Genomic DNA, 26405 nt, shown 5'->3' on the forward strand with positions numbered 1-26405 from the left:
TCGAAGTCCCCCCCCCCCCCCCTTTTTGGAACGATTAAGCTTTCTCCCCCCCCCCCTAGCCATCTTTTTTCGCTTCATCATCGCATCTCTTCTGGGGTAACATTGGCTCCGTAGAAACCTCCGCCGCTGGCGGCACATGCGAGACAGGCTCCGCCACCGTATACGCGTGTATGGCGAGTCCATCCAGCTCCCTCGCGATCGAGGACGGAGATGATTTCGCCTTGCAAATCAACGTTTCGGTGGCCATGGCCATGGCTGTAATCATCCGCGTCCAGGTCCAGACCGGAGGGAGGCGCAGGCGGCAACAACCCAGTCGACGGGGGGTAGGAGCTGGGCGAAAAGGCTGAATCAAGGGATTCAGCCTCGGGCGACTGCGAGGGAGGAGAGTGAGACACGGAGACGCTAATGGGGAACGTCTTAGTGTAGGATCGACGCCGGGGGATGGAGGCAGAATCAGGGCCGTCTGTGTGAAGGGCAGTGGTGGACGTCGAGGACATGTAGTCGGGGTTGGGCTGGTGAATGAAGCTCTGGCTGCTGGGCGACTGCTCGTCCAACGTGAAGACGGCTGTGCTCAGCTCCGGCGGAGTCAAAGGTGGCGCGGGAGGCAGCCGGGAGATGAAGGGCCCAGGCAAGGCGCCACCGGTGCCTCTCCAGTGCGGGTGCCGATCAATGGGAGAAGTTGTCGTAGTCATGGTCGTCGTGGTTGAGGCCGCCGTCGTGGCCGGATTGACATGCTCTTGTAGTTGGTCGTTGACCCCTTGAATCCTCTTTTCATCGTCCATCGGGCCCAGGTGTGGCTGGCACAGTCTTTGCCGCAGCAGGTTGTAAGTGGGGGAGGACGGTGCAGTGGTGTTACGCCTCGCAGCTGGTCTAAGCCATCGGTACGTCTTGTGCACACAATAGCGTGCAATGACAAACAGGGCAAAGATGGATAACGCAGTTCGAACCGAGTCCCAAGCGGGCGGCTGGGCTTTCAAGTAATTGTAGTCGGCGCCGGGTAGGCCTCCACGAGTGGTTGCGGGCATGGTGGAATGGAGGTGACTGCTTATGGAAATTTGGCCTGGCGCCGTCAGCCGGGGTCCCTGCCAAGTCGCACTATTCCTGCGGTCAGACGGCACTCTTCTGCCCTACGGCGTCTGGTAGGGCGTTTGCAGGGAGGCCGAGATACGATGAGGCGGCTACTGGTGATGCGCGCTGCCGTGGGGCAGTCTGTCTGGCAGCAAGAGCAGTCCCAAAAGGGCAATGGTCAGGCCTGGCGTTGGCGACGTTTTCGAGGTCGGCAGCCTCGGATATTGAGTTTGCCAACGACGCTTCCTTTGAGTGAGGCCCGGGAGGCTGAATACGGGCCAAGCCGAAGTGACACCGGTTGATGCGTAAATGTGGCGATTTAAGCGGGCGAATTATCTAGAACCAGGCGTGGCTATGGTCGCAAAAGGCAGTCCCTCGGGCTGTCTCGTATCGGAATAGGGTTTAAGAAGCAGGCACAACATCGATGGGCCGTCTGCTGCCTGTGACCTGACCAGGGAAGGGGATGCGCGACTCAGTTGCAAAGGCAAGTCTCGTTTTCCGCTGCTGGCGGCGAAGAGCAACGGCTGGCCGGAAGCGAATGAGTGTGTAAGAGAAAGTGTAAGAGACCAAGACAAGAGGGACGGACGATGACCACAAAGGAAGAGGGGAAGAAGAGTGAAATGTTTGTCGGGGTGAGATGAACCTTAATATAATTCGAAATGAGATGGGACAGGATACGGTGTGTCGATATGCGTGTGGCTGTTTCTCTTGTTCTCTCTTCTTTTGCAAACAGAGGGGCAAAGCGGCGAGCGAGATGCTTCCCACCGCGCTAGATCCCACCGGGGGAAGCGCATGCTGGTCGTCTGAAGAAGCAGCAGCACAGCGGGAGTAGCCTCTCAGCCATTGCGGCTAGCATGAGAGAAACATCCGAGCCCAGAGGGGGGTGGCAGTATGGGCAGTATGGGCGTAGCACGGCCAGAGCAGTCTTGGGCAGCGAACGCCATGTACGAAACAGGAGACTCATGTACAGTAGCACCGCTCTCCAGGGCCACGATGCTGATGGCAGCTGGAGCATCGTCGAGCTGGGGGTGTGGCATCAGAGGGTCAGTGCTTGTGATTTGCCTCGCATGGCATGGCATTAGCATTACAGTAGCATATACCTGTGGTGATGGTGGGAGGCAGGCATGGAGCATGAGCATAGTGCTGTACTTGTAGCATGTCCATGTCCATTTCCACACATTGGCCCCTCCCTCTTCCAGCTACTGGGTATCGGCGCCGGCACAGATTCATGGCGGGTCGCCGTCGAGATGCGGAATTTGGGACGCGCCAAGCGGTTGATCCTCGTCGAGGGCTCGATGGATGGGCCGTGTCCTGCAGCAGCAGCAGCAGCAGCAGCAGCAGCAGGACAAGACCCCGGGCGGGGACAGCAAAGTCCAGAAAGCAAACAACGGGCAGCCAGAGCGTCTGGTGGTAGTCTGATGGCCATTGGCCGGCTTACCCAGCAGCTAGGCGCAAAAGCAGCAAGGCCCGAGCAAAGGGAGTGTTTCGAGGCCCTGGCGGCACGACAGAGATCCCTGTTTTCAGCAGCCATGAACGCAGCCCGAGGGCCTGACGGCGTTCCTGACTCGCCCGCGCCGGCAGCAGCCCCGTCGCCTGGCATGGAGCTTGCTGGGGCTCTGCAGCGCCTTCGGTACCGTCTGGCGAGCCACCAGCCCCCCGCGCATGGCTCGCTCGGTAGCGAGATCCAGGGAGCCAGAGGCGATTTGCTCAGAGGCTGGTGTCAGTATTAGCGGTGCCCGCAACCGGCGGGAGCTGGCACCCGGCGACTGAGCGAGGAGGGGGATTCAGCTGAGGTGAGCCCTATCGAGACGCCTCGATGCGAGGCCGGCGGGCTTTGGCCTCTGCGCTTGGCGACACAGGCGCTGCTGGCGGTGCCTTGGATTGGCCCGAGGCTGGCCATGTGGCCGACCCCGACCGACGATTGACGGCCTTGCAGGACAAATGGAATCGAATGGCGGGCAGACAGCCTGGCAAGAGGCGGCGGTACAACAGCGCGCCTGTGGCTCTGCCTATTCGGGCAGCCGGCCAGGATAACTGCTGCACCGGCACTAGCAGCGACATCATCTCCAGTCAGTCAGTCTGTCAGCAAAGGCCAAAAAACCGACGATGGATTGCCGTCAAAGCTAAGCTGGCCAGTTTCGGGCACAAGATCAGAAGATGAGGAGAAGAGAGAAAAGAGGGGGCGGGACACGTACCTGCGAGAAAGGGCCACCCCTCCGGATTTGCTGCAAAGTCCTACCTGCCGCCGGGTAGCAGAACCTCGCCGGCGCCCATCGTGTACGGGTGCAGGTACAGTCACATTATGCACGAGATACGGCAGGCGGCACCGCGCCAACTCTAAGCGTAGCGGTACCCTGACGGGCCCGGTCAAGTACCTGCCGCGTACCGTCAGCCCTGTGGCTCTTGTACTCGCCGTACCGGTACCCGGCCCAGCGGTGGTTTCGGCCGCATGGCTCGTATACGTTGCCAATCCGGGTCGCCTACGATTACTTTTCGACGAGCTGCCAGCGGTCCGTCAGTTCGGCTTACAGGACCTGTTGCATACGAAGCACAGAAGAGGTGGCTGGCCCTGGCCAAGCTAGGCGCTGCTAAAAGCGTATATGCACTGGCCACAGCGCATCTGGTGGCGTCCTGGGCTACCGTCATGGGCTACCAGAAATAAAATTGCACCGGGTGGCACCGCAGGCGATAGACTTTTGGCTGTGAGTTTTGTTTTCTTGCTAACATGATCTTGCACAAGTAGGATGCAGGTATCGAAGCATCTCCAGGGGCCTTCCAATCGCTGCTGCCCGAGACGGGGGGGGGCCTATGGAGATGTACATGGGTGCTACATGGCTACTGTGCTGTACATGCCCAGGCACGAGACCTGTTCAGCTGAAAAGGCGGCCCCAATTTGGCGATCGGCGGAGCTACTCCTGTGCCTCAACGAACTTGGAAAGGAAAGGAAAACAAACAAGATGGAAGCAATATACGAGATGGGGATGGGGATGGGGATACGAGCACTCGCCACAACGCCAGCCACAGCGCCTGGGCTGAAGATGAAACTTGCAACTGCCTCCTCTCATCAATTGTCAAATCATGTCGCCAGATTACCTGGCCAGACTAACACTTGGTACCCAGGACTTGGACACTCCAACAGACCGGGACCTAAACGGCGGGTGTCAAACTGCGGCAGGGGGCCTGTGCCAGTCGCGCATTGATTCTGGAAGCAAATAGAGTTAAAGGTGCGTCACTTGCGTGGTCCAAGGCAGCTGAAAAAACCTGGCCGCTGCGGGAAATCGCGCGGGCCATCGTGCGGAATGTGGTGTGGCGGGTAAATTGCGTGGCCAATGCCCGGGCAGAGATACCGCCAGCATGCAGTCACGGGGGTGGATGAGATGCTGCAGCCCCGACATTACCGCCTGTGGGATGCGACGAGCACGGAAGAGGGCCGAGGGGTGCATCAGTTTTCTGATTCATGAGGAGATGCCTGGGTGGATATGGCAGCATCATTCTGCATATCCTACGTGGAGTGTGATGTGTATATGTCCGGGTACAGGATACAGCAAGCCGCGATATCACATCGGCAGTCTGCTTGCAGAAAGGCATCTAATACCACTGCCACTAGTATGATTAGTAGCGTTACAGATGGATGGATAGTCGCATCGGCTTTTCTTGCCTGGAGTGTATGAATTAGATACTCGGCTGTATTTAGCAATAGACAACAGGCACTCGAATCCTCTATCCGCTTAACCTTGGTATAAGCCTTCATTCTCGATATTGACAACCAACTGACTGTTCCGTCCTCGTACACTAACACGAGTCTGCTCTCGGGCCGTATTGGGTACATGTAGTCGTGGAGCATGGACCCTGCTTCCGCATACGTCACTCGTATCATACATGACATGCGATAGATGGCAATACCTCAATACCAGCACATGCGACCACTCCCGCGTCTGTCAGATTCATCAAGTCTCTCCGCCGGCCTTTTTTTTTCTCGCTCAGGATGCACGTTGCGGCAATGACGCTATGGCCACAGGGTGTGCTCTGCGCTGCGTGAACAAGGTACCCGAGTCGCATTCTCTCCCGCGTGTAAGACTTGCGCAAATCGATTCCATATAGCAATGCCGCAGAAGACGAATAGTGGTGCTGCTCTGCCCGCATCGGCTCTCCAACAGTACATCAGTACTTCAAAGAGGCGTTCTCCCCAACCCAGAATACCGGTAGCGAATCATGCTGGATGCAGCCCGTGCTCGTTCGTCATCGCCATTTGGCTGATACTTGCCCAGCTGACCAGTGGCCAGTGGCGGCCTTCTAGAACACCCATCAAGCAGCCTCTGCCGATCCCCACAGCACAGGCCCCGGAACCGAGCCGCCACAGCTGTCCCTTCAGCGCTGCCGGGACAGCACAGCGACTGGAGTTACAGGGCCTCTGCAGCAGTGCGCCTTCCGCTTTGGCGGACACTTTATGCTGCCTGGGCAGATCCAAGGGAGCTGATGCTTATTGCTGCCGCTGCTGCTCTTCCTCCTCAACTCTTCCGCTTCAATCTTCTTTTTCAAAATCAAAATCCCATTGCACCTCCACAGTGGCCAGTCCAATCTCCTTCAGCCTCAACGATCTCGGCGAATCAACCTGCACAAGCGCATCGTCACTCTCCCGATCGATCTGAGAAACCAAGGAAAAAAAAAAAAAAAAAAAAACCAGGCTCCGACTATTGGACTATCGGACGCTACGCAGCACAGCGCACCAGCCAGCTACGCCCAACCGCCCGCCCATCCAGCTGCGGTTGGTCCAGCTTCACTTGCTCGTGGGGCGCCAAATCTCTCCGGGCCATGGACCAGACACTGCTTCGACTTTTGACTTTGGTTTTCAGCTCGCCGTGGCACGAACCCTGGCAGGCCTGACCGCTGCGGCTCAAATGCGCGACTGCACACTAGCACTGCTAGCCATGCATATGCATGCCACGGCGTATGCATCCATACTGTACTGCTTGTACGAGTCTGATAGAGCGACTCCGAGCTGCTGCGTCCAGCATGATGCATGCGATGTACCGCAAAAGTCATGCCAGTGCCAGTGCCAGTACCACCTCTACTACTAGCAGTATCAGCAATGGATCGGGCACCAGCAAGCCACTGCCTGCTTTTGGGCAGCCTGTCTTGGATCAGCTTCAATCCGACTCTGACTTGGACGTTCTGGCTCTAGCCCGGGGTTTGCTCCTCCCCCACCAAGTCTGACCGTGCCGTAGTCTCGAAGAGGTCCCTTGATGAGCAGCCTGGAGACTCGATTCTCTCCTGCTCGTTCTCGCTCTGTCTGCCATGTCTTCTTCGCCATGCTGTGTCAGCAAGTCAGCTTAGGCCGCTGTACTTGATGCTAATGGCAGCCGGCGTCGAGGTACCCAGCAGCTACGGTCTTGTTACGCCCGTCAGTTACAGATGCCTACCTCATCGGGGGGGGTTTCCGTCAGCCTTACACACTCGGGGCACCCCTCCCCCCGCTGTGGTCAGCACGTTAACCTCTGCATCTCCATGTCTCCATGATGCAAACGGCCTATTTGCTTGGATCTGGGCTTCCCTGGGATGGCATCTGTCGAGTGCACAGGCGCCATGCTGTGGTGCCACATTCGCTAGCATGGGCCACGCAGCAAATCACGGCCTGCATAAGAGGGCATCTCCTCACCGTTCAGGCCACAACGGACATCTGAACTTCAAGTTATAGGCCGAGGCGGGTTGGCGGATCCCACAGCGCAGCCATCACGACGTCTTGCTCTCCGACTCCGCAGGCACACGTCGCCGTGCGTGTTGCTCCATTCCCCGGCGGCATCAAGCATTCGATACCAAGTCCAAGTACGGCACATGTACGTACTTTGTACACCGCACCGGATCCCCCCCCTTTACCCTTTAGTTTCTCCCGCATGACGCTCTCCACCATGCTGTGTAACCACCGATAAATTGCCAGCAATATCAAGTCTCCATTGTTGGATGCCACGTCGGCCTGCCTCGTTGTCTACGTGGGGCAGAAGAAGCCATTACTTCACATCCGAAGCCATTTTCAGGTCGACAGGCATCCGCCTCTAAGCGATCATACGGTGCTACCTCGAGCATTCATGAGTTGTTCTTTGCCACTCTGACGGTGAGGCTCACCCAAGCGGCTACAGATGAAATTATTACGCTTTCGTGTGGAGATGGTTTCGGGCTCAGTGCTCAGAGTATTGGCCCAGCTGCATGTGTCTGTCTGAGATTTTGGTGGAGTCACCTGCAAGCTATCGGATATCTATCCATGTTTCAGCTGCAATAGCTCTGCGCCCAAATATCTGGATGGCGGATGTTATTCTGTATGACGGCTTTCGAGCCACCACCCATCTTTTATGCTGGTGTCGAGCTATCGTTTGCGTTTCACAGGCATGCACCTGTTATTTCGTCTCGCAGATACCGAAATCCGAACCCTGGACAATGCCTCGTGACTGGTGTTTCACCGCATTAGGCCGCATGTCGGCGTGGTCATTGGATTTTCCTGGCTAATGTACCAACTGTGTACGTAATGTACGTAACCCTCCGAAGAGCTCGTAGGGTGTACAAAAGCAGCCGTCATCCTCCCGAGTGGTTTTAGGAATACGCGCCACTTTGAGCTAGCACGCATAATTGCACCGAATAGCCTTTCCAGCACCCATGAGCCATCTGTTCCCTGGGCTACATGGTCCATGAGAGCCAGCGGCCGAATTGCATACATGCTCCTAACCTGGCATGACTCGCTAGATGGCCTCCAGGCGTGGCCCCTATGCATGCAGTCCAGTCGAAGCAGCGTCGGGGAGCGAATGGCTGGTCCTACGCCCAAGCATACTTATACCGAGCGGCAGGACGGCGTCTAATGCCTGGCCAGTCATCTCCGCCATCTTACGGTGCATTCACTCACATAGGCGCCCTGACTCAGCTGCTCACCTGACGCCCATACTATGCAGGCCGTCTGAGCCAGTCGCCGTGGCTTTAGCTCCTCCAGAAGCGGCAATCCTTCAGTCGCAGTCCCACCGCGCCGAGGAGGATCCAACCAGCCGCTGGCCGGGTCTCTCGCGTCGGGCAGGGGATGTGCCTCGGACCTTGCTATTTTCATCATGATGGAATCTTTATTTTGACTTGACTGACTCACAACGGCCATGATCATTGGCTTCGATTTTTCTTCTTCTTTTCCGTGCTGTGGGGCATGTCCCGTGGCATGTCATTGTCTTCTCACTTTATAATCTCACGCAACTCCAAAGAGAAAAAAGCAACTACCCATTTGGTTGATGTGGACCGAGTCGCCCGGACACCCGTCTCCGGAGGGGGTTGGTCCATTCGGACCGGAGGTGGCCGCTTGGTTTCCCAAGCTAGGACCTGGCACCAAGACAGCATTGTGTGGATTAGCGCCTGGCGCATAAATACTGACAACATCAGCATCAGCATGTCGCTATCCATTCTTCATTTCGAAAACGTCATGGCTGCCCATTTCCATGCAGCCCGTCATGGTCGCAGTAAGTGACACGCCGTAATGCTACCCCGGGGGCAGTCGGGCTCCACAAACTTGTCCCCAGCGCCGAGTCTGCCGGGCCGAGATCCGCCAAAATTCTGGTTCTCTAGCAACACGGCGTAACGATTGCTTGAAAAGAAAAGAATAACGGGTTTTGCCATGCGGCATGGAAGTTGCCGTGATTTTTTTTTTTTATCTTTTACAAAGAAGCTGATTCATCATGATATTAATAGATTTTGCCTCAATGTCATGTTTGAAGCAGAGGATAAACGTCGACGAATAGACATGTGGTAAAATTGCTGAACCTCCCCCAGCGCCGGATTCGCCGCCAAAGAGCCATCCCTAGGTTTGATATATGCGTTCCGCTCAATAACTGCTATATAGTGCTCTTCCATGACATGAAGATTTAACCACCAACCCGCTAAAAAACGTATCTCACCAAAATGTCCTTACTACCGTCAATATGGGTAGATGGGCAGTCAGGCAGCGAGTAAGCTTTTGCCTGCCACCCCTCCCTTCTTTCTTCTTTCTTCTTCTTATTCTCCTTCGCCGGCCACGTAAACACACATACACGTACATCCATTTCCCACTTTGGAAAAAAAAATAGAGAGTGAGAGAGAGAGAGATGATAAAAAGGGGGAACAAGAGTAAGCCCGGATGGACTGTGATGACTGTGATGACTGTGATGACATCTCATATAAATGAAGGGGGCGGGAATACACTTTTTCAGGGATATATATATCCGAGGAAACAAGTAAGAATGGATGAATGAAAAAAAAAAAAAAAGGGAATTTTGCGCATGAAATATAGTGCATCTTTTCCTTTTCATTTTTGCTCTTCCTTTTGAAAAATTGTTTTCTTCCCCAAGGGAAAAGGGGGCCATCTTCTTGCCCACTCTCCGCCCATGAATATGCCTGCTCTTTTCTTCAAGCTGCTTGTTGTGAGAAATAAAGAAGAAAGACAGCAAAGTGAGAGAAAAAAAAGCCGAAACAATAGCAACAATGCGTGAGAAAATCACATCACTGCAAAATCCATCGGGTCGCCCCCCACTGGCGTTGACCCGTCCAGGTCGTGCACCTCGCGCTCCTCCTCCATCATGTCAATCAGACTGTCGAGGTTCGCGTCCAAGACTTCTCCGTCCTGCGTGTCCAGGCAGCGCTTCAGGAGGCGCCGGTACTTTTCAATCTTGTCGCCGACGCCCACCATGCTCAGGGCGTCGACGTACTCCGTCTCCGCCTGCCGCTGCTCCATAAGCATTTGGCTCAGCTGGCGCGCGAGCGTAAGCCTTTCCTCATACGAGTCGTCCTGCATGCCGTTGCCGCTGGCGCTGCCGTTGGGGTTGCTGCTGCTGCTGCCGCCGCCGTCGCCATTTAGCTTGCTCATTTCATTTTCCACCGCCTGATGGATATGCAGCCGGTTCTGGTGGGTGATTAGTGATAGGACGTTGTGCCTCACGAGATTAGCCTCGTTCATGACCTTGGCGGCCACGTCGTCGGCCTCGAGCTGGGTTTCGAGCTCTGTGATTTGCTGCCGCACCGCATTCAGCTCGGCCTGCGTGTTTGTGAGTATGCGCCGGGCCTCTGCCTCGGCGACGTCCTTTTCGTGCCACTCCTCGTCATAACTTTTCGCGAGCAGCTGAAACTTTTCCATAATGAGCGGGGATATACGCGACTGCACCGTCGTGGCCGCCGCTGATTGGAAGGATAGAGGGAGCTTCCGCGCCTTGTCGCCGCCCGCACCCGAGAAGGCGTCCCGAAACGTGGCGCGCCGCTGCGAGTCCGGCGCAAAGGGAGACGATGACCGCTGTGGCCCACGGTCTTTCTTGGAGGCGTTGAGCTCCATGATGAGATCTTCTGCGCGGACGCCCTCGTGGTTGGCAATGTCCGTCGAGGCATTGCGGCCCAGCAGAGCGCGGATGCATTTCCTCGCGTTGCGCTGTGCCGCGAGATGCAGGGCGGTGTTTCCTTCGCTGTCTTGCATGTCGATTAACCGCTGGAAAGCACTCGGTTCAAACACCTCCTGCAGCTTGTTGAGTATGTTATCTAGGTAGTATCTTGAGCAGGATGGGCTGTAGACACGACCGTTCTTCATGATGGCAGCGTGGTGGATGACGGTGCATCCTTGGTTATCCCGGACGTCGACCGTCTCAAAGAGCTCCTTAATAACTGAAGGGAACGTCTGTTTGTCGTAGCAGTTTGTAAAGTTGACCGATCTCATAAAGGGCGTCTCGCCACGAATATTCCGAACGGCAACGTCTGCATTGAATCTCTTGAGCTGCTTGATCACGTCCACGTCGCCCATAGCGGAAGCCCAGTGCAGGGCTGTGTGATTTTCAGCATCAATGAGCCAGTTTGGCTGAAAGTTTGGCGGCGGATCGGGCTTCACTGCTGGCTGCTCATTTCTGGAAAGGAGGAAGTAGTCGAGAAGCTCGTCCCCGTACACGGCGTGCTGCTGCTCTGTGAGGTCTTGTAACTGCTCTTCTCTCTTTCTCTTTCTGTGCGCTGTGGGCATGTGACCCATGTCGTAGCGATCATCTTCGGCCATGTAAGAGGCTGAGGCTACAGTGAGATTGTCTGGCGTGTCATCCTCGATGCCGGCCATGACGCTCTCGCTGTGCTCATACTCCTCGACGACAGGCATGACAGCTGAAGCTGCGTTAGTAACGCTGGGAGGCGCATGGCTAGCGACCTTGGACCTACCCGTATTCCATTTTGGAGGTGGAGGACGGGACTTTGGTGCTTTGGGTTTGCTTGCGTGCCTGGGCGCGGGGGGAGGACTCGCGTCCCCGGGGACGAACTCAAATATGGGTCGAATCTTGTCGTAAATGTTGTGTCGCTGGGCGAGGGCCTCGCCGGTCTCGAGGGGGATCCATGTTCCCTGGTATTTGCCATAGCCTCCCTGAATCTTCTCGTGGACATCCTTCTGTACGTCTCTTTCTAGAATTCTCGTTCGGGCTGGTTTGTCGAAGCCGGCGGCTTTGAGAATGTGCGTTGCGTTGATCCAGTCGTCGTGCCTCCTTCGCATGACATGTTCTTTCTGGTCGCCGCCGAATTGGAATTCGTAAACAGGGATCTGAGAGAGAAGTGTGTGTTAGTTTATTTGGCATATTCCTTTTAAGCTTTGTTTTGCATGTGATGATGAAAAGACGTGCGGATAGAATATCAGCAGAAACGGCAGCGACATGACGAGCTCTCATGTTTATCCAATGCATCTTCTTCTTCTCATCTTCTCTTTCTCTCCTCCTTCTCCCTTTGCAACCAAATGCCCATGATAATGCCTTTATAAAAAGCCAGTGCCTTTTCTGCTTTCCACTTTTTTCGTCCTTCTCTTCTCTTCTCCAATTTAATACATTGCCTCCATGCATGCATCCCACAGTCCAATGCCGGCCGCACAATCATCGTCGCATCAACGGGGGACCTCTTACTCCACTGTACGTGGCACTGAAAATGCCGGTGCCCGCACTGGCCTTGACCATCTCGACGGTAGCAAATGCGGCACAATATCAACAAAACAGCAGCAGATGGGGAAGCAAGGGCCAATGGTGGCAGAGCAAAGAGCGATGGCGGTCGAGGCTGCTTCACTTCAAGCGCAATGGTCGGTCGTCGGGGTCGGGCAGAGCTTTTCCAGGCCTCGCCATGAGGCAGATTGAAGAAAGCTCGGATCGATGTCACGTCGGCGACGCGGTCTGCGGTGGAGGAGACGCGCAGCCACGCGAAACCACTTTAACGGCCGCCTTTTCCTGCCTGAGGCGCCACAGCCGGCGGGATTGGCCCCACGTGATGCGGCTGTGGCTTGCGCATTGGACGCAGTGAAGCTGCCAGCGCGCCTGTGGCTGGAATAGCTGAGGAGGGAGCTCCATCCAAGTGCATGCGAGAGATGATTTGATTAGACGGCTGGAAGCGCCAATCACCCACGACCACAACTTTGGAGCAGGGACAAGGCGCTGAATGGTCATTTTGAGCTGCAAGGCCTGCAACCTGACGGCTTCGTGCGCATGTGAATTCTTGTCAATCGACCCGACGACGAGAGAGACATCTTTGCCCCTCACCGACCCAATGCTGTGGAGACCCTGAGCGAGAGAGCTGGATAAAGACAACAAAAGACAGTAAGGAGAAACAGCCAGCCAGAGCAACGCTGCGGACGATACAAAACGACGGAGATTGAGGAGGATAGACGGCACGACCAAGTCGTGACTGGATCATTCGAGCCTGGGCTCAAGACGCGAAAATGACCGAAATACTGCACAATGCCCCCATTGTGCTAGACAACGGCTCGGGGACGATTCGCGCCGGTTTCGCGGGCGAGGATTTGCCCAAATGCTTCTTCCCGTCGTGGGTTGGCCGGCCGAAGCACCTGAGAGTCCTGGCCGGCGCGCTGGAGGGCGATCTCTTCATCGGAAACAAGGCCTCCAACGAACTGAGGGGCCTGCTCAAGATCCACTACCCGCTGGAGCATGGCGTCGTCACTGACTGGGACGACATGGAGAGGATTTGGGAATACGTGTACGGCGAGGGACTCAAGACGCTGAGCGAGGAGGTTTGTGCAACAACTCGAGCGTTGACGATGATTTGAAAGAGAGGCGGTTTCGCGCTGACACCACAACAGCACCCTGTATTGCTGACGGAGCCTCCGCTGAACCCTCGAAGCAACCGCGACACGGCCGCGCAGATTCTGTTTGAGACATTCAACGTGCCCGCCTTGCACACGTCTATCCAGGCCGTATTATCCTTATATGCCAGTGGCCGGACAACGGGCATTGTCCTCGACTCGGGCGACGGCGTGTCGCATGCGGTGCCCGTGTACGAAGGCTTTGCGATGCCCAGCAGCATACAGCGGATTGACGTCGCGGGCCGAGATGTGACGGAGTATCTGCAGACACTATTGCGCAAGAGCGGCTACATCTTCCATACGAGTGCGGAAAAGGAAGTGGTCAGGCTGATCAAGGAGAGTGTGTCGTACGTGGCGCATGATCCGAAGAAGGAGGAGAGAGACTGGATCGGCGTGAAGCCGAACGAGAGCAAATTCGCTGAATACGTCTTGCCAGACGGCCACAAGCTCAAGGTGAGAGAAATGGCGACGAGCTTAAGATGAGCGAGTTGCATCTTGTTTGTTTACTGACACTTGGATAGATTGGAGCCGAGCGATTCAGGGCACCTGAGATTCTATTTGATCCTGAGATTATCGGCCAGGAGTATCCTGGTGTGCACCAGATCGTGGTCGATGCCATTAGCCGCACCGATTTGGATCTCCGAAAATCACTCTACAGCAATATCGTCTTGTCTGGAGGCAGCACGCTGACAAAGGGCTTTGGCGACCGACTCCTGACGGAACTGCAGAAGCTGGCGGTCAAGGACATGAGAATAAAGATTTTTGCACCTCCGGAACGCAAATACTCTACATGGATTGGAGGAAGTATTCTTGCTGGCTTGAGTACATTCCGCAAAGTAAGTGGCCTTTTGTGCGATTTGATGGGTGTGTGAGCTTAGTGATTACATCTGCTGACGGTGGGATAGATGCTTGTGAGCATTGATGACTGGCACGAGAATCCGGATATTATTCACACGAAATTCACATGATTGATGACGATAATGGACGCTGGCGTATTGGCATAGAGGAAGAGCGAAAGTTGTCTTTTGCATGTCTGGTTGCTTTACTCTGAAACGAAAGTGCGCGTAGTTGATGAATTTCTTTCAAAAGACGACAAGCTGCTTTGATACTCGGCAGCAGAAAAAAAAGGGGAGAGAAACAAAACAGAAAAAAAAAAGATAAAATTTCCAAAAGAGGGGTTTAGAAGTTCTTACGGTGTACGACTAATCTTCTTTTCTTTTTCCTTTTTTCTTCCTTACGAAAAAAGACATTAAGACTTGGTTTATATGATACAGAGATGGAAGGGGTGGAAACTTTTTTTTTTTTTTTATTATACACACATTGGAGCAAGCGGGCATTAGATGAGGGAGTTGTGTAGGACTTTTTATCTGATAGATCAAGAGAGCCTAATGATACCCCGATTTTGCGGATGAACTGGTGGAGAGGGTTGGGTTGAAGCTCTTGTATGTAATGTATGTTGAATGTTGAATGTTGAATGTTGACTGAATGAATGACTGGCTGTATATGTGTTGATGAAGAGATGTCGAGGTAAAATAGACGTAACTTGTGTTTTTGTGGATGGCAAAGGCAAAGCTTTCTAAGGGACTTGTGGCCTGCCGATCCGCAACACAAGCTCACGATCGTGAAAGCTTGGAGAAATTGGCTGGTTTCGTGGTCTAGTTGGTCATGACATTTCGTTAACATTCTGTTGACACCACCGAAAAGGTCCCCGGTTCGAGCCCGGGCGAAATCACATTCTTTTTTTTGTGTTGCTGAATTTCTTTTCGAAGAATAATTATTGGATTGATTTGGTTAGAGAAGAGGAGTCATTTTACACTGTGGTTGATTGGCTTTTGGAGAAGAGGAGGGGTTGTTTTGTCTTGGAGGCTCGCTTCTATAAGCGGGGTACGTCTGTTCTATGAAAGCAGAATGAAATCGAATTTCGCTTGGCTGCCAGAAATAGCAAAGGTGATGAAATGTACTCTGTACAATGTTGTAGCCTTTTTTTTTTTTTTAAATTATGTCTATTTTTATTCAATATTCTTGTCAATGGCTTCAATGCTGTGTTACCCCGGAGCATCTCTCCGTCCAAGAGGCGCCGCGGAGATGCTGGATTGAAGACGCATGTTGTGTAACACCTAGAAGGCGGAGTACGAGAACAGCGCACCTTTCTATGACACGCATCCGACGTTGGGAAAAGCAAATCAATGAGTCAAGAGATGATAGAGGCAAATACTCGTAATCGTTCGAATTAACGCCAAGAAGTGAATAGGAGAAATATCATGTAAATCAATGAGGAGAATCTTTTAATATTGATCGTCGTCAACTATGTATGTATGGTATATATGCGTCTTCAAGTAACTTTTTTCCCCTGTTATTCTCAGGATCATCTGCCGATCCGTGTTCAACTCCTATTCGCAAATCCCAGATATGCAGTCCACCTCTCCTCTCCCTTGCTTAGCCTAATTCAAGTCCAGGCGGGTATAGTAGTAATAATAAAACGCGGTAGCATGGCAGTTGCTCCGCATGCAGTGCGCTGGTCGTAATCGTAACCCCAATCAACACCAAATTGGTGTCTTTGAGTTGTTGCTTTTTTAGATTATTTGTTGTATGTTGTATGTAGTAGTATCGCTTCCAAGGTGCCCAATTCCCAATTCCCAAGTCCAAGTTCAACGCCGAGTCTCTGTTTCGCCGGTCCAGCAGGCAATGTAGTAGCAGTCATGTATGTCCTGCTCCTACTTGCGTCCAAAAGAACTGGCCACTCGCGTTGCCCACAGCTTGGCCTTGTCGCTCACCGAGCTGGAGGCGCTGTCGGCGCTCGACATGCTGCCGGCGTCGCTCGTCTTGCGGCGGTAGACGTTGCCCGCACCGCCACGGCCGACGTAGCCCACGGACGGGTTGTGGTCGGCGGGCGTTTCCAGCGAGCGCAGGATCGCGGGCTGCAGCTCGGCCGCCTGGTGGACGTTGCCGGCGCCGCCGATGCCCGAGAAGAAGCGCTGGCTGGGCAGCTGGCGGGGGGGTGAAGGTTGCGGCGGGCGAGGATGAGGATGAGGATGAGGACGAGGTTGAGGATGTGGTGCGGAATGTGTTGCCGGCGCCGCCACGGCCGGAGCGGTAGAAGGTGGACTGTGAGGGGGCGGATTCGGTGAAGATGTAGCCGGAAGGCATGATGGCGGTTGTTTGGATTGTTTGATTTTGGTGGGTTTCGTAGCAGAATGCCGTAGCAAGTTGGATTCAGTCTCTGGCGTGGATGATTTATAGGCGGTAGGTATATGCAGTTGACGATGACTCGTATCAGGTGTGTTTTGCGTAGGTGCAAGTGAATTGAGCTTCAATGTGCTGAATGGGTTCGAGGAATCGAGCTTGAGTATTGAAGGAGTCAAGGAGCAGCAGCAGTATATGTGTGCAACAACACCGACTGGAAAGGCTCGGCTCACGATCCGTCTTATACGAAACGAAGCTCCTGACCAACAACCTTGGCCACACAAGCAGCTGCAGCCAAACTTGGGGTCACCAGACCCCAAGATCCAATTTCAGACTAACCAGGGCCAGACGTTAAAAAAAAAATCTTTTTTTTTTTTTTTTTTTTCTTCTCCATAGCTCCTGGTTGCGGTTGCCCCTGGCTCCGCTTAGGATTTTCTTGCTCTTTTTCTTCTTCTTCTTCCCTGCTGATCCATCAGATCCATCGGCATCCACTGCCTTCCACCCAATGGCACGCCGCCGGATGCCGTAATAGTTTCTCTTTTTTTACCAAATTGCAATTTTTCCCCCGCAAAACGCTAAGCCCGGACGTGGCCTGGTCGGATGGGGCCCTGGCACCTGGATGGAACCATGGCGAAAAAAATGAAAATGGCTACCAACGGTTGCTTCAAGCTTACGAAATTAGCAGCCAGTCAAATTGTTTTCAGCTCCTCAGGTGGGCAGTTTTAGCAGGCAGCCCCTCCCGCTGCGAGTCGCGAAGACTAAGGCTGTTGGATGTGTACTTGCCATCTACTTATATCCCGCACTTTCATCTGGTGACAGTACCAAGTACCTCTGCCGTAGCTTCCGCTATGCTACCATGGCGTGGCGTGGAGCCCAAGTGGCCAGACCCGACGCTGTAACAACCGGAGCTCAGCGATGCATTCGCCATTTCTCCAGCGCCTTACAGCGGCTTTTGCAGTAAAAGCCAGGGGGGGGCCGCTTGCAGAATCCTCTGGTGACCGATGGCGTGCGTCACGCGGGCCTCGGAGCGCCTGCCCTACGCGAGTTTATTGTAGGTAATGAGAATGCCGGAAGGGGTAACGCTGCGAGCTGGACTCTTTGACTCTTCTTTTCTTTCTGGCTTCAGGTGGCGACTGAGCTAATTGCAAGATTCCACGTGTTGTGGCAATTTTTTTTTTTTTCTCATTGTCTAATTGTGCTGCCTGGAGGTGTGATTCCTGATGCTACTGTACGTGCAACGTGTTGAGGCTATTCAGGGGCAATCCAAACAGACTTGATGCAGAGGCCACGAGGGGTCAAGAGTCGCGTATAAAACTAAAAATACGCATCAATGCTATGTGCCGTAGCATGGGATCATTTGACCGGCAAATGATGCTACAGGCACAGCATCGGCAAGGCATCTCACCAGCATTGAGCCATTGAGCACGTTATTTCGCAGTATGGGGGGGCTACAGCGCCCTTAGGTAAGCCGAGCGCAAATTAGCCCAGTCCATCACGCGCTGCAATTGAGTTTTTTTTTTCTTTCTCCCTCACCTCAGCTGCCCCTTGCGTCATTGCCACGCCGCTTGAGTAACCACAAGCAGAGCTCAATTCAGGGGGGATTCGCTTTCGGCTCCGGAGCTCCCTGAGCTGTGCTACAGTACTTGATCCTTCATCCAGCCATGCTACTGGATTTTTAATTTTATATTCTTATTAGGACTAGTATTAATAGCGCATTTGCATTTGCAGGCTCATATGCTACTGTGCAATCAACGTTGCACCTTGGACCTGGTATGGCCTGAACCTGATCTGATCCCATCGGACCATCATGCATTGTCTAGCTGAGTGATTAGCATCCAGTTGTAGCATCATTTCTCTCTTCTCTTGGTCCTATACTCGGTTTTAGGAATCACAGCTGTGACTAATCCGCACACATGCCCTGCCATGCCCTCCGAGCTCCGATTTCCAAAGCTGTACAATGACGCATATGCTTTTCCCCAATGGAGATCCCGAATGATCAACAGGCTTCGCTTGCCTGATTTGAAGAAAAAGGCCCGCAGTAGATTCTTCTCCAATTCGGATGCCTTCTTCCCTTTTCTTTTCTTTTCTTTTCTTTTCTTTCGGAAATCGGATTCTTTTCTTTGGGATTCGGATCTTGCCGCTTGTCTGCAAGCTGCCGGTAGTTTGCCGGCGACAGCATGCATGGATCGTCATTTAGGTACGCGATTTTCGTGGTAGAGAATGACACCAGACAGATTTTGAATACTTGAGATCAAATCACCTGTCGAGCTGATACATCATCTACTTGTGGGCCAAAGTCTTCATCAGAAATTTGTATCATTTAAAAAAATTAAAGCAACAGGTACTGTCTTAGCATGTAGTTACTATATTCGTCATTATCCTAGACGACAGCTTCCGCTCCCACCTCCAAGGCGAACATCAAAAGGGGAGTGGAAGAACTAAACAAAAACAAAAGACAATGCTAGAGAATCCCTGGTAAAATGTGCATCCCAACGCCGAGTGATAGTAAAGAAGTCGTAAAAGTGCTTCCAGTCCATCCCCTAGATAGCCAACCGAAACACCATATATAGTCTTACAAAGCTTGGCTGCAATGGAACTTTATCATAAGCGTAAGACCATTTGTGTTTTTTTTTTCTTTCTTTTGTTTTTTTTTCCCTCTCTTTTCTTCTGTCCAACACGAGAGACTTGAACAAGTCTACTCTCGGAGATGCAAAGCCAGCTTACGCGCCAAGGCTCATCCAGCCGAGCAGAGAGACGGTGGAGCAGACGACAATGATGGTGACTATTGAAGCGCCAGCCTTGTCGCCCGCCGTGATTGGCGTCACAGGTATTTCGAAACTGTTCGGGTTGGCGCCAGCGTTGGGATTGCCCTGCGACGTGCCACCGGTGCTGTTGGTTACTGGGCCCTTGCTGCCGCCGATGAGAAGAGAAGAAACGGCGCCCAAGACATTCATCTCTTGGCCCACGCCAGTGACGCCATCATACTTGCCCGAATCCCACTTGAAACCGCATTGGCGACCGAAAGCGCCACCCGTGCATTGCTTAATGGCTGCCGTCGCCGATGTTTTGAGCACGGGAAGAATCTTTCCAGCCGTGAAAGGAGCAATCTGCGTTGTAGTAGCGTACCATCGATGGACATAGCCTTTGAAGGATAACATATCGGTGGAGCAAGTGCCCCAAGGTTCACAGGTGGGCTCGTACGCAATGCCTTTGGGGAAGAAGGTCTCGAGGCCGTGATCGACGAGTTTGTTGACTCTGGTTTTCCATACGTCGCTCTTGGTCTGTCAAACCGGTTAGCCTGGGAATAAGGAGTGGAAAGCGGAAAGCGGGAAGCGGGAAGCGCAAAGTATATAGACATGCGCTGGCTGATGGAACCAAGACAGGGGAAAACGTACATGATTCCACATGTATGCGGCTCCGAGAAGCCAGACTGCACTGTTGTACGAAAACTCGGCCTTGTTGATGTCGGTGCAGTTCACCGCAACATCAGCGCCGTCATAGATGGCATATGTTTCGGCATCCAAGAAGCCGACGCCTGCCCACCAGTTCCACGTCTTCTCCGCCCAGTCCAAATAGGTCGTGTTGCCAGTGTAACGGGCCAGACGTGCTCCTATATTGAAGAAACAGCCATTGGCAATACCTGCAGACGCACTGGTTAGCTGCCGTCATGATTCACGCCTCGTCTTTCGTCAGGCTCAAACATGTCTCTTACTGTTCTTGTATGGGTATCCTTTGTTGGTCGGGGGGAATCTGCCATCGCAAACCACCGTTACAAGTGTCATCGTGACGGTCGGGACTGGCCTGGGTGTTGAAGACTGCCTGAGCCAGGGCCAGCCACCCGGGCCTACCAGCAGGGGGGTTGGGAAAGTTCTCCTCGGCAGCCAACATGGCCGTCATGCCCCAAAAGCCTTGGTCATCGTTTCCCAGCGAGAGCGTTTCGTTGCGGGGCTGGAAGTCGTCGTCGGTTCCCGTCTGGAACTGAATTCCTGCTATGGCGAGGTCGTTGTAGGTGCTGTCGCCGGTCAAGAACCAGTAATCGATCAGCGTGCCAAACATGGCACCGGCTTCCCACCAGTAGTAAGGTCCAACAGGAGGGGGTCCGGGAAGAAGGCCTGGGGTTTGGCCGGACTCATTTCCTTTGTAATATTGGAGCAGATCCCACGATAGGGTGGCTGCTGTTTTCTTGATGTCATCTAAGCCAAATGAAGAAAAATAGAGGCCAATGTCAGCCGCGAGTCTCGCCAAGAGAACAAAGTTGAGGGAGATGTATGTAGAGGACAAGCTCACCGGTTGAGGAAATGGAAAACGGCGTCTGTTGCGCGGCAGCGATGTCTGCCGCAGCTAAAAGGGCGGCGATGGCGCCGGGCCCAAAGAATGACTTCATGATGTCAACACCCGAGGCACAAGTCGATTTTCAAAGCGCCAATCGAAGCATGCGAATCCGCGAGGAAAGGCCAGATGGCGAGCGCAAAGTCGGCAAAAAAAGCGAATCGCGACAAATTGCGACGGTTGCGTGTCGATGCGTTTCCGTAATACGTGGAAATACGAGAATACGGCGCTGACTTGACGATACAGACAGATAGCGAGGGGAGTGGGAAAAAAGCGAGCGAGCGAGAGAAGCGAGAGTCGATGGATGGCGAGAAGCTCAGCTGCGATTCGCGACACCTGGCGATGGCGGGAAACGAGAGAGGCGGATGGACGGTGAACGAATGGATGATGGTCGAAAAGGAAAGCAGGAAAGCAGGAAAACGAGAAAAAGAAAAAACCGCAGTGACTTAACGCACGCTTCTGAAGGGGGGGCCGCAAAAAGTCAGCGGTTTGACGATTGCTACTGTATGAAGAAGTGAGAGTCTTGCGACTGGGGATTAACTGGAGCGGTGGCGCAAAGACCGGCGATGGGCTGGGCGCTACGGGGCTCTCAGTGAAGGGCAGAGCGGCAGCTGCACTGGCATGTAGGTACCTGGCGCGTATGTACTGCTGCACCTTGGGCGTGCCTGGGGATACAAGCAGAGACGGGTAGCAACAGGTTGCATGCCAGCTTTTATTTACGTGCAAAATGCCGTCTTACCGATTTCTAATGGCAAGCCGTAAGCTGGTCGCGAGAGTTTTTTTGTTTCCCAAGCTCTTTTCTAGCTATGCTCCCGTGATTTTGCTGCTCAGCAAATGCGAACGAACAAATCAAAATTCATCTCTAAAAGCAGCAAATGGCTGTCATCCCCAGGTTCAGTGCGGAGATGAATGGGATGGACATGGGGCATCAGGCGGGGAGCAGCTCGAGTCTTGTTGAAATGCCCGTTCTGGCAGCTGCTAACCGTTCTTTGCAGAGGAATACGAAGTGGTGCATGCGCGTATCGTATTGGTGCCGCCATGTCCGGATTGCTGCAGCTTGATTTGGCCGATGGTCATTGAGGCTATGTTGAGATCCCTAATATACCTATAACATTCATGGCCAACGAGGAGCAGCATCCCACGTAGTAATGACGACGGACATGGTTCTTCCGCCGGATACGAAGCAGCAGCAGCTTCCTGCTTTATAACTGGGAGCAGAGCGAAAAAAGAGCTGGTGGCTTCTTATATTAGCCTTTGTCGCGCGTGGCTCCCTTTTGGTGGCGCCCGTCTAGTCATTGGCCCGCCTATTTTTGGATACGGCCCGTATAAGCAGGCTATTGCTGTGGTTTTTCTCGCTCTTGTCAGCAGTGAAGCGGAACCCAAAAAGCACGCTCGAGAAATAAAGATTCTCGCCGTCACGGCATGTGCAAGCCACGCTTCGCCTTTGCCTGACAGCCGCATATGTCGTCTGTCCATCTCAGTCTAGTGATCGGATCAGGACGTTCCAAGCTGTGAGATCGTGCCTAGTGGGCAGAAGCCGTGCTGCCTGATTTGCTGCCCTGATTCCACTCCTGCTTGGCTCGCCCGGTCGTTCTTTTCCCAGCGCCAGGGCTCCTGAGCCTCTTTTATGCTTTTTATGGGGGGGCTTGGGTACCCGGCTGAACCTAGTCGCGAACCTTGGCTGGCGATTTTGCGGGCCCAGCAAGCCTTTTGACAGCCTAGCCCTGCCGATTGGAACAATGGCCGTCCATGTCGTAGTGGATGAATTGCTCGTGCTTGGAGATGTCAATTCGCGGTTGCGCCGGTGCTGTGTTCCGTGATTCAATAGAGAGCAGTTCTCCAAAGCTGCTGACAGAAGACATGCCCCGGAGATGTAACAACACCTCCAATGTCAACAGATCTTCTTCGATCAACATCCAGTATAGCAGTCTGGTCCTGCAGCTTCTGTCGCTAAAATGCACGCCATATCCATCCAATGTCTTGCCTGTCTGCATTTCAGCGCGCTCAATACAGTTGGATCCATTGTTAGTCCATTTGGCTGACCAAAATCCAGGGCAGCTTAGCATGCCGGTGGCCGTTCCAGAACTCCCCGGGCCGGGGATAGTCCGGTCGCAGCCACGCACCCAATCACCGTCGAGCTTTCGAGCAGGGAACTGAATCGGAGACGTGTCCACGAGCTGAATGCGACTGAGATGCTTCACATGCGCCGCAGCTCGCCACGCCTTGGAAAAGACTTGGTTGAGGCTGAACTGTGAAGCTTACGCTGCGCACGACCTTGTTGGATCGAATTGAGTGTTTGGAGCAAAGTGGTCGGCAAGAGATTCCGTGGAATGAGGTAGCGACCAACGACGAACTGTAGCTCGCATCTCGACGGTGGGCTTTGGTGTCACTGCGCTTCTCTCCCTCTTTCGGCCTTGATACTCGATGACAGTTTCAATCATCCAGTAATATCAAAGAAAAAAAGAAGGAGAAACTTGCATCATTGGTACTAGCTTCCCTGCAGAAAAGGGCGCAGCATATTATCCAACATGGACAACTTCGAGAAGCATGGCTTGAACGAGGACGACTTTGGCGCAAAGACGGGCATCGTCAGCGCCTTTGATGCATTCCGTACGCTACACACTTGAGTTCCTAGCTCCATGTTTTGCTTTTGCCTGCTAACATCCCATAGCTAAATCCAAGCCGCAGTATGTGACGCAGACGTCTGGTGGTGGCAAATGGACTGTTGCCATGCTCCTCATCTCCAGCATATTCATGTGGACTGAGCTGGGCCGCTGGTGGCGCGGAATCGAGGCCCATACGTTTGCTGTCGAAAGGGGCGTCGGGCACGACATGCAAATCAATCTCGACATCGTCGTCAAGATGCACTGCGACGATCTGCACGTCAACGTCCAGGACGCCTCGGGGGATCGCATTCTTGCTGCGGACAAGCTGGCTCGCGAGGCCACCACCTGGAGCCAGTGGGTCGATGAAAAGGGCATGCACAAGCTCGGCAAGAATGAGAATGGCCAACTCGACACGGGCCTTGGCTGGCACTCGAAGCACGACGAGGGCTTTGGCGAAGAGCATGTTCATGACATTATTGCCCTCACTCAGAGGAGGGCCAAGTGGGCGAGGACTCCTAGGCCCAGGGGAAAGCCGGACAGCTGCCGCATGTTTGGAAGCATGGACTTGAACAAGGTGCAGGGAGACTTTCATATCACGGCCAGAGGCCACGGCTACATGGGAATGGGCCAGCACTTGGACCACGATAGTATGCTCTCCTCCTCCCCCCCACCTCTCTTGAACTTTTAAGCCAGGCATGTCTTCTAACGTTACTATAGAATTCAACTTTTCTCACATCATCTCGGAAATGTCGTATGGCCCGTACTACCCATCGCTCGTCAACCCTCTCGATCGTACCGTCAACTCGGCCATTGTCCACTTTCACAAATTCCAGTACTATCTCTCCGTGGTCCCCACCGTTTACCTCGCCAACCGCAGAATCGTCAACACCAACCAGTACGCCGTCACTGAGCACAGCAAGACAATCTCGGACCATCAGATCCCCGGCATCTTTTTCAAGTACGACATTGAGCCCATCCTGCTGAGCGTGGAAGAAAGCCGTGACGGATTCTTGTCTTTTGTCATCAAGATTGTCAACATCTTCAGTGGCGTCATGGTAGCTGGCCACTGGGGCTTCACGCTGAGCGACTGGATCCGCGAGGTCATTGGCAAGAGGCGCCGGAGCAACGGCGGTGTTGGTGTTTTGGGCAACAAGCATGGCTTTGACGAGTAACAGTGGCTCGTCTTGATACAGTGGTTTGGGTTGGACGCAGTGTACATACTAGATGGAGTGCAAAAAGCTTCAGATTGGGTTAAATGGGCGTTGCCGGAGTATGATTTTCTTGCTTTTTCTTGGCATTTTGTGTCTGTGGATTTTTTTTTTCTGCTTTGACAGATATTATATCATAGCACAGGTATCTCGACGTATAAAGCTTGTACTTTTGAGTTTTTGAGGAACACCTATCAAACCAGGCATACGTATCGAACAGCCATTCTCGGCATGTCTCAGCGAAATCGACCCTTGCAACCAGCTGAGGATCTCGGGTCGGATATCTATGTGACTTGTTTGGCTCCCATCTGTAAGGGGCAGCGGGTTCTGGCACAGGTCCCCGTTGGGCTCATCTGTCGGCTTTCCGGGAGGCTGAATGACACCCAGCATTGGGTCCAATCACACGGTCACGCTCGGCAGTTGGCTGCCAGCAAGAACAGTGCTGTACTGCCAGCAATATAGAACGCAAGGGCCGCTCGGGCTGTGGGCTGATTGGGGGGGCTCGCCGTGATCGAAGGAATGTGCCCGTTGCGGAGCTTTTTTGCGGTCCATAGTAACTAGGCTGTGCATAATCGGCGTGGGGGGACTTTCTAGCAGCGATCAAAAAGTTGAGGATAGTGGAAATGTGATTTGATGTACTTGTAGGTATAACGGCAGAATGACAGCAAGACAGCATTGAAGCCATGGACCAGAATAGAGTCTACAGTGGAACTGCAAATAGTGGGCTGTTTAGAAGACAGGCGTCGCCATGGCGCTATGACGCCATTGCCGCCCAGCCAGGGCTCCCCTCTTCGCTGCAAGGTGCTGGAATTTTCTATTCCCACCCACTGAGGCACTTGGCACGGCATCTCCAGGTACCTGGAGGGGCTTTTTAGCGCGGAACGGCGCGAGGCGAGCCAAAGTCGAAAGCCACAGGCTCAACCTTGTGAGTGACAGCAGACGTGACATGAGGTGAAATGACAACAACGCATCTTGCCTCGCCAAACGTGTGGTTCTGTTGTCGCTGGTCTGACCTGGCACCATGACGCTGGGGACATGCCAGCACAAAAGAGGGAGAGCGAGGCGGGGTCACGGCTACGAGGCAAAGGACTAAGAAATTAGAAACAACAAAAGTGAGGCTGAGACGTCGTGTCACCACACTTGGCTGCGTGAGCACGAAAAGAGACGCCAGCAAACAACAGAATCGGGTGGTGCTGAGCGCTTCGGCTCTGCGACGGGAAAAACTCGCGGCCCCTCGTGGTTCCTGCGAAGAGCAGCGACTGGACCCCGCGCCACGCTTCTGCCTGGTCACAAGGCGCCGGCGGCTTTCTCGCAGATTCATGCAGGTGACCAACCACGGGTGTTTTGTTGGGAGGGGGGCTGGAAGGATTTCGGGGTTTGGCACAGGTCGACGTCTAACAGGGCTACGGTGCTGGTGGCACTGTAGGAGAGGAGGACGGTGCAGCGAATGGAGGGGACCAAGGGCTACTTGAGACGTTGATTTGACGATGACGGCGTTGATGAGGGCGATGGCGATGGCGATGTTGTTGCGAGACAGAGGCGATGACGGCAAAGACAAGACCAGACATGACACATTCGACCTCGTCGACCAAGACAGCCGCCATCACCGGGCAAAAGAGAGCGCAAAAGACCAAGAGCACAGCACTCTTTAGCCTCGTCCAGCATGAGCCCTGCCCTTGTCTAGCCCTCGTTAGCTGGCCTCGCTCTCACGCAGCCCAGAGTCAGCCGCCCACCTTCGACCGGCTTCCAACTGCTGCTCGGCCCCTCCTCCCAATGAAACATCGTCATCAGCTGTCCACACCCAGCCAGGCCCGCTCTCGACGCTATTTGTACTGTCCTGACGTTATCCTGCAGCAGACTCTGCGCTGCCTCCTCCGTTGTAGCCGCCAGGACGAGACAAGACAGGGCAGGGCAGGGCAGGACGGG

General features: G+C 53.8%; 9 protein-coding genes across 9 annotated transcripts; 4 read left to right on the forward strand and 5 right to left on the reverse strand.

Moving 5' to 3' along the window:
* Positions 1-77: 77 nt before the first annotated feature.
* TrAtP1_007035 (uncharacterized protein) lies at positions 78-1025 on the reverse strand (the record flags this gene model as incomplete). Its single annotated transcript, XM_014082176.1, has 1 exon — positions 78-1025. The coding sequence occupies one exon, from the start codon at positions 1023-1025 to the stop codon at positions 78-80; it is 948 nt and encodes a 315-aa protein (XP_013937651.1).
* Positions 1026-2315: 1290 nt separating this feature from the next.
* TrAtP1_007036 (uncharacterized protein) lies at positions 2316-2798 on the forward strand (the record flags this gene model as incomplete). The annotated part of the gene is made up of 1 exon (XM_014082175.2): positions 2316-2798. One exon carries the CDS (start codon positions 2316-2318, stop codon positions 2796-2798), a length of 483 nt encoding a protein of 160 aa, XP_013937650.2.
* Positions 2799-2884: 86 nt separating this feature from the next.
* Positions 2885-3229, forward strand: TrAtP1_007037 (uncharacterized protein; the record flags this gene model as incomplete). The annotated part of the gene is made up of 1 exon (XM_066113366.1): positions 2885-3229. One exon carries the CDS (start codon positions 2885-2887, stop codon positions 3227-3229), a length of 345 nt encoding a protein of 114 aa, XP_065969452.1.
* Positions 3230-9559: 6330 nt separating this feature from the next.
* TrAtP1_007038 (uncharacterized protein) lies at positions 9560-12020 on the reverse strand (the record flags this gene model as incomplete). Its single annotated transcript, XM_066113367.1, has 2 exons — positions 9560-11617; positions 11970-12020. The coding sequence occupies 2 exons, from the start codon at positions 12018-12020 to the stop codon at positions 9560-9562; spliced, it is 2109 nt and encodes a 702-aa protein (XP_065969453.1).
* Positions 12021-12212: 192 nt separating this feature from the next.
* On the reverse strand, positions 12213-12500 carry TrAtP1_007039 (uncharacterized protein; the record flags this gene model as incomplete). Its single annotated transcript, XM_066113368.1, has 1 exon — positions 12213-12500. The coding sequence occupies one exon, from the start codon at positions 12498-12500 to the stop codon at positions 12213-12215; it is 288 nt and encodes a 95-aa protein (XP_065969454.1).
* TrAtP1_007040 (uncharacterized protein) lies at positions 12414-15131 on the forward strand. Its single transcript, XM_014082173.2, has 4 exons — positions 12414-13081; positions 13151-13606; positions 13675-13989; positions 14059-15131. The coding sequence occupies exons 1-4, from the start codon at positions 12773-12775 to the stop codon at positions 14119-14121; spliced, it is 1143 nt and encodes a 380-aa protein (XP_013937648.1). The 5' UTR covers positions 12414-12772; the 3' UTR covers positions 14122-15131.
* A 719-nt stretch (positions 15132-15850) lies between these two features.
* TrAtP1_007042 (uncharacterized protein) lies at positions 15851-16300 on the reverse strand (the record flags this gene model as incomplete). Its single annotated transcript, XM_014082172.2, has 1 exon — positions 15851-16300. One exon carries the CDS (start codon positions 16298-16300, stop codon positions 15851-15853), a length of 450 nt encoding a protein of 149 aa, XP_013937647.2.
* Positions 16301-19056: 2756 nt separating this feature from the next.
* Positions 19057-20720, reverse strand: TrAtP1_007043 (uncharacterized protein; the record flags this gene model as incomplete). The annotated part of the gene is made up of 5 exons (XM_066113369.1): positions 19057-19617; positions 19732-19976; positions 20049-20132; positions 20185-20529; positions 20624-20720. The coding sequence occupies 5 exons, from the start codon at positions 20718-20720 to the stop codon at positions 19057-19059; spliced, it is 1332 nt and encodes a 443-aa protein (XP_065969455.1).
* Positions 20721-23193: 2473 nt separating this feature from the next.
* TrAtP1_007044 (uncharacterized protein) lies at positions 23194-24443 on the forward strand (the record flags this gene model as incomplete). The annotated part of the gene is made up of 3 exons (XM_014082170.2): positions 23194-23275; positions 23337-23918; positions 23989-24443. 3 exons carry the CDS (start codon positions 23194-23196, stop codon positions 24441-24443), a joined length of 1119 nt encoding a protein of 372 aa, XP_013937645.1.
* Between the last annotated feature and the right edge of the window lie 1962 nt (positions 24444-26405).

This window comes from Trichoderma atroviride, chromosome 3, assembly GCF_020647795.1.
Source record: "Trichoderma atroviride chromosome 3, complete sequence".
NCBI lineage: Eukaryota > Fungi > Ascomycota > Sordariomycetes > Hypocreales > Hypocreaceae > Trichoderma > Trichoderma atroviride.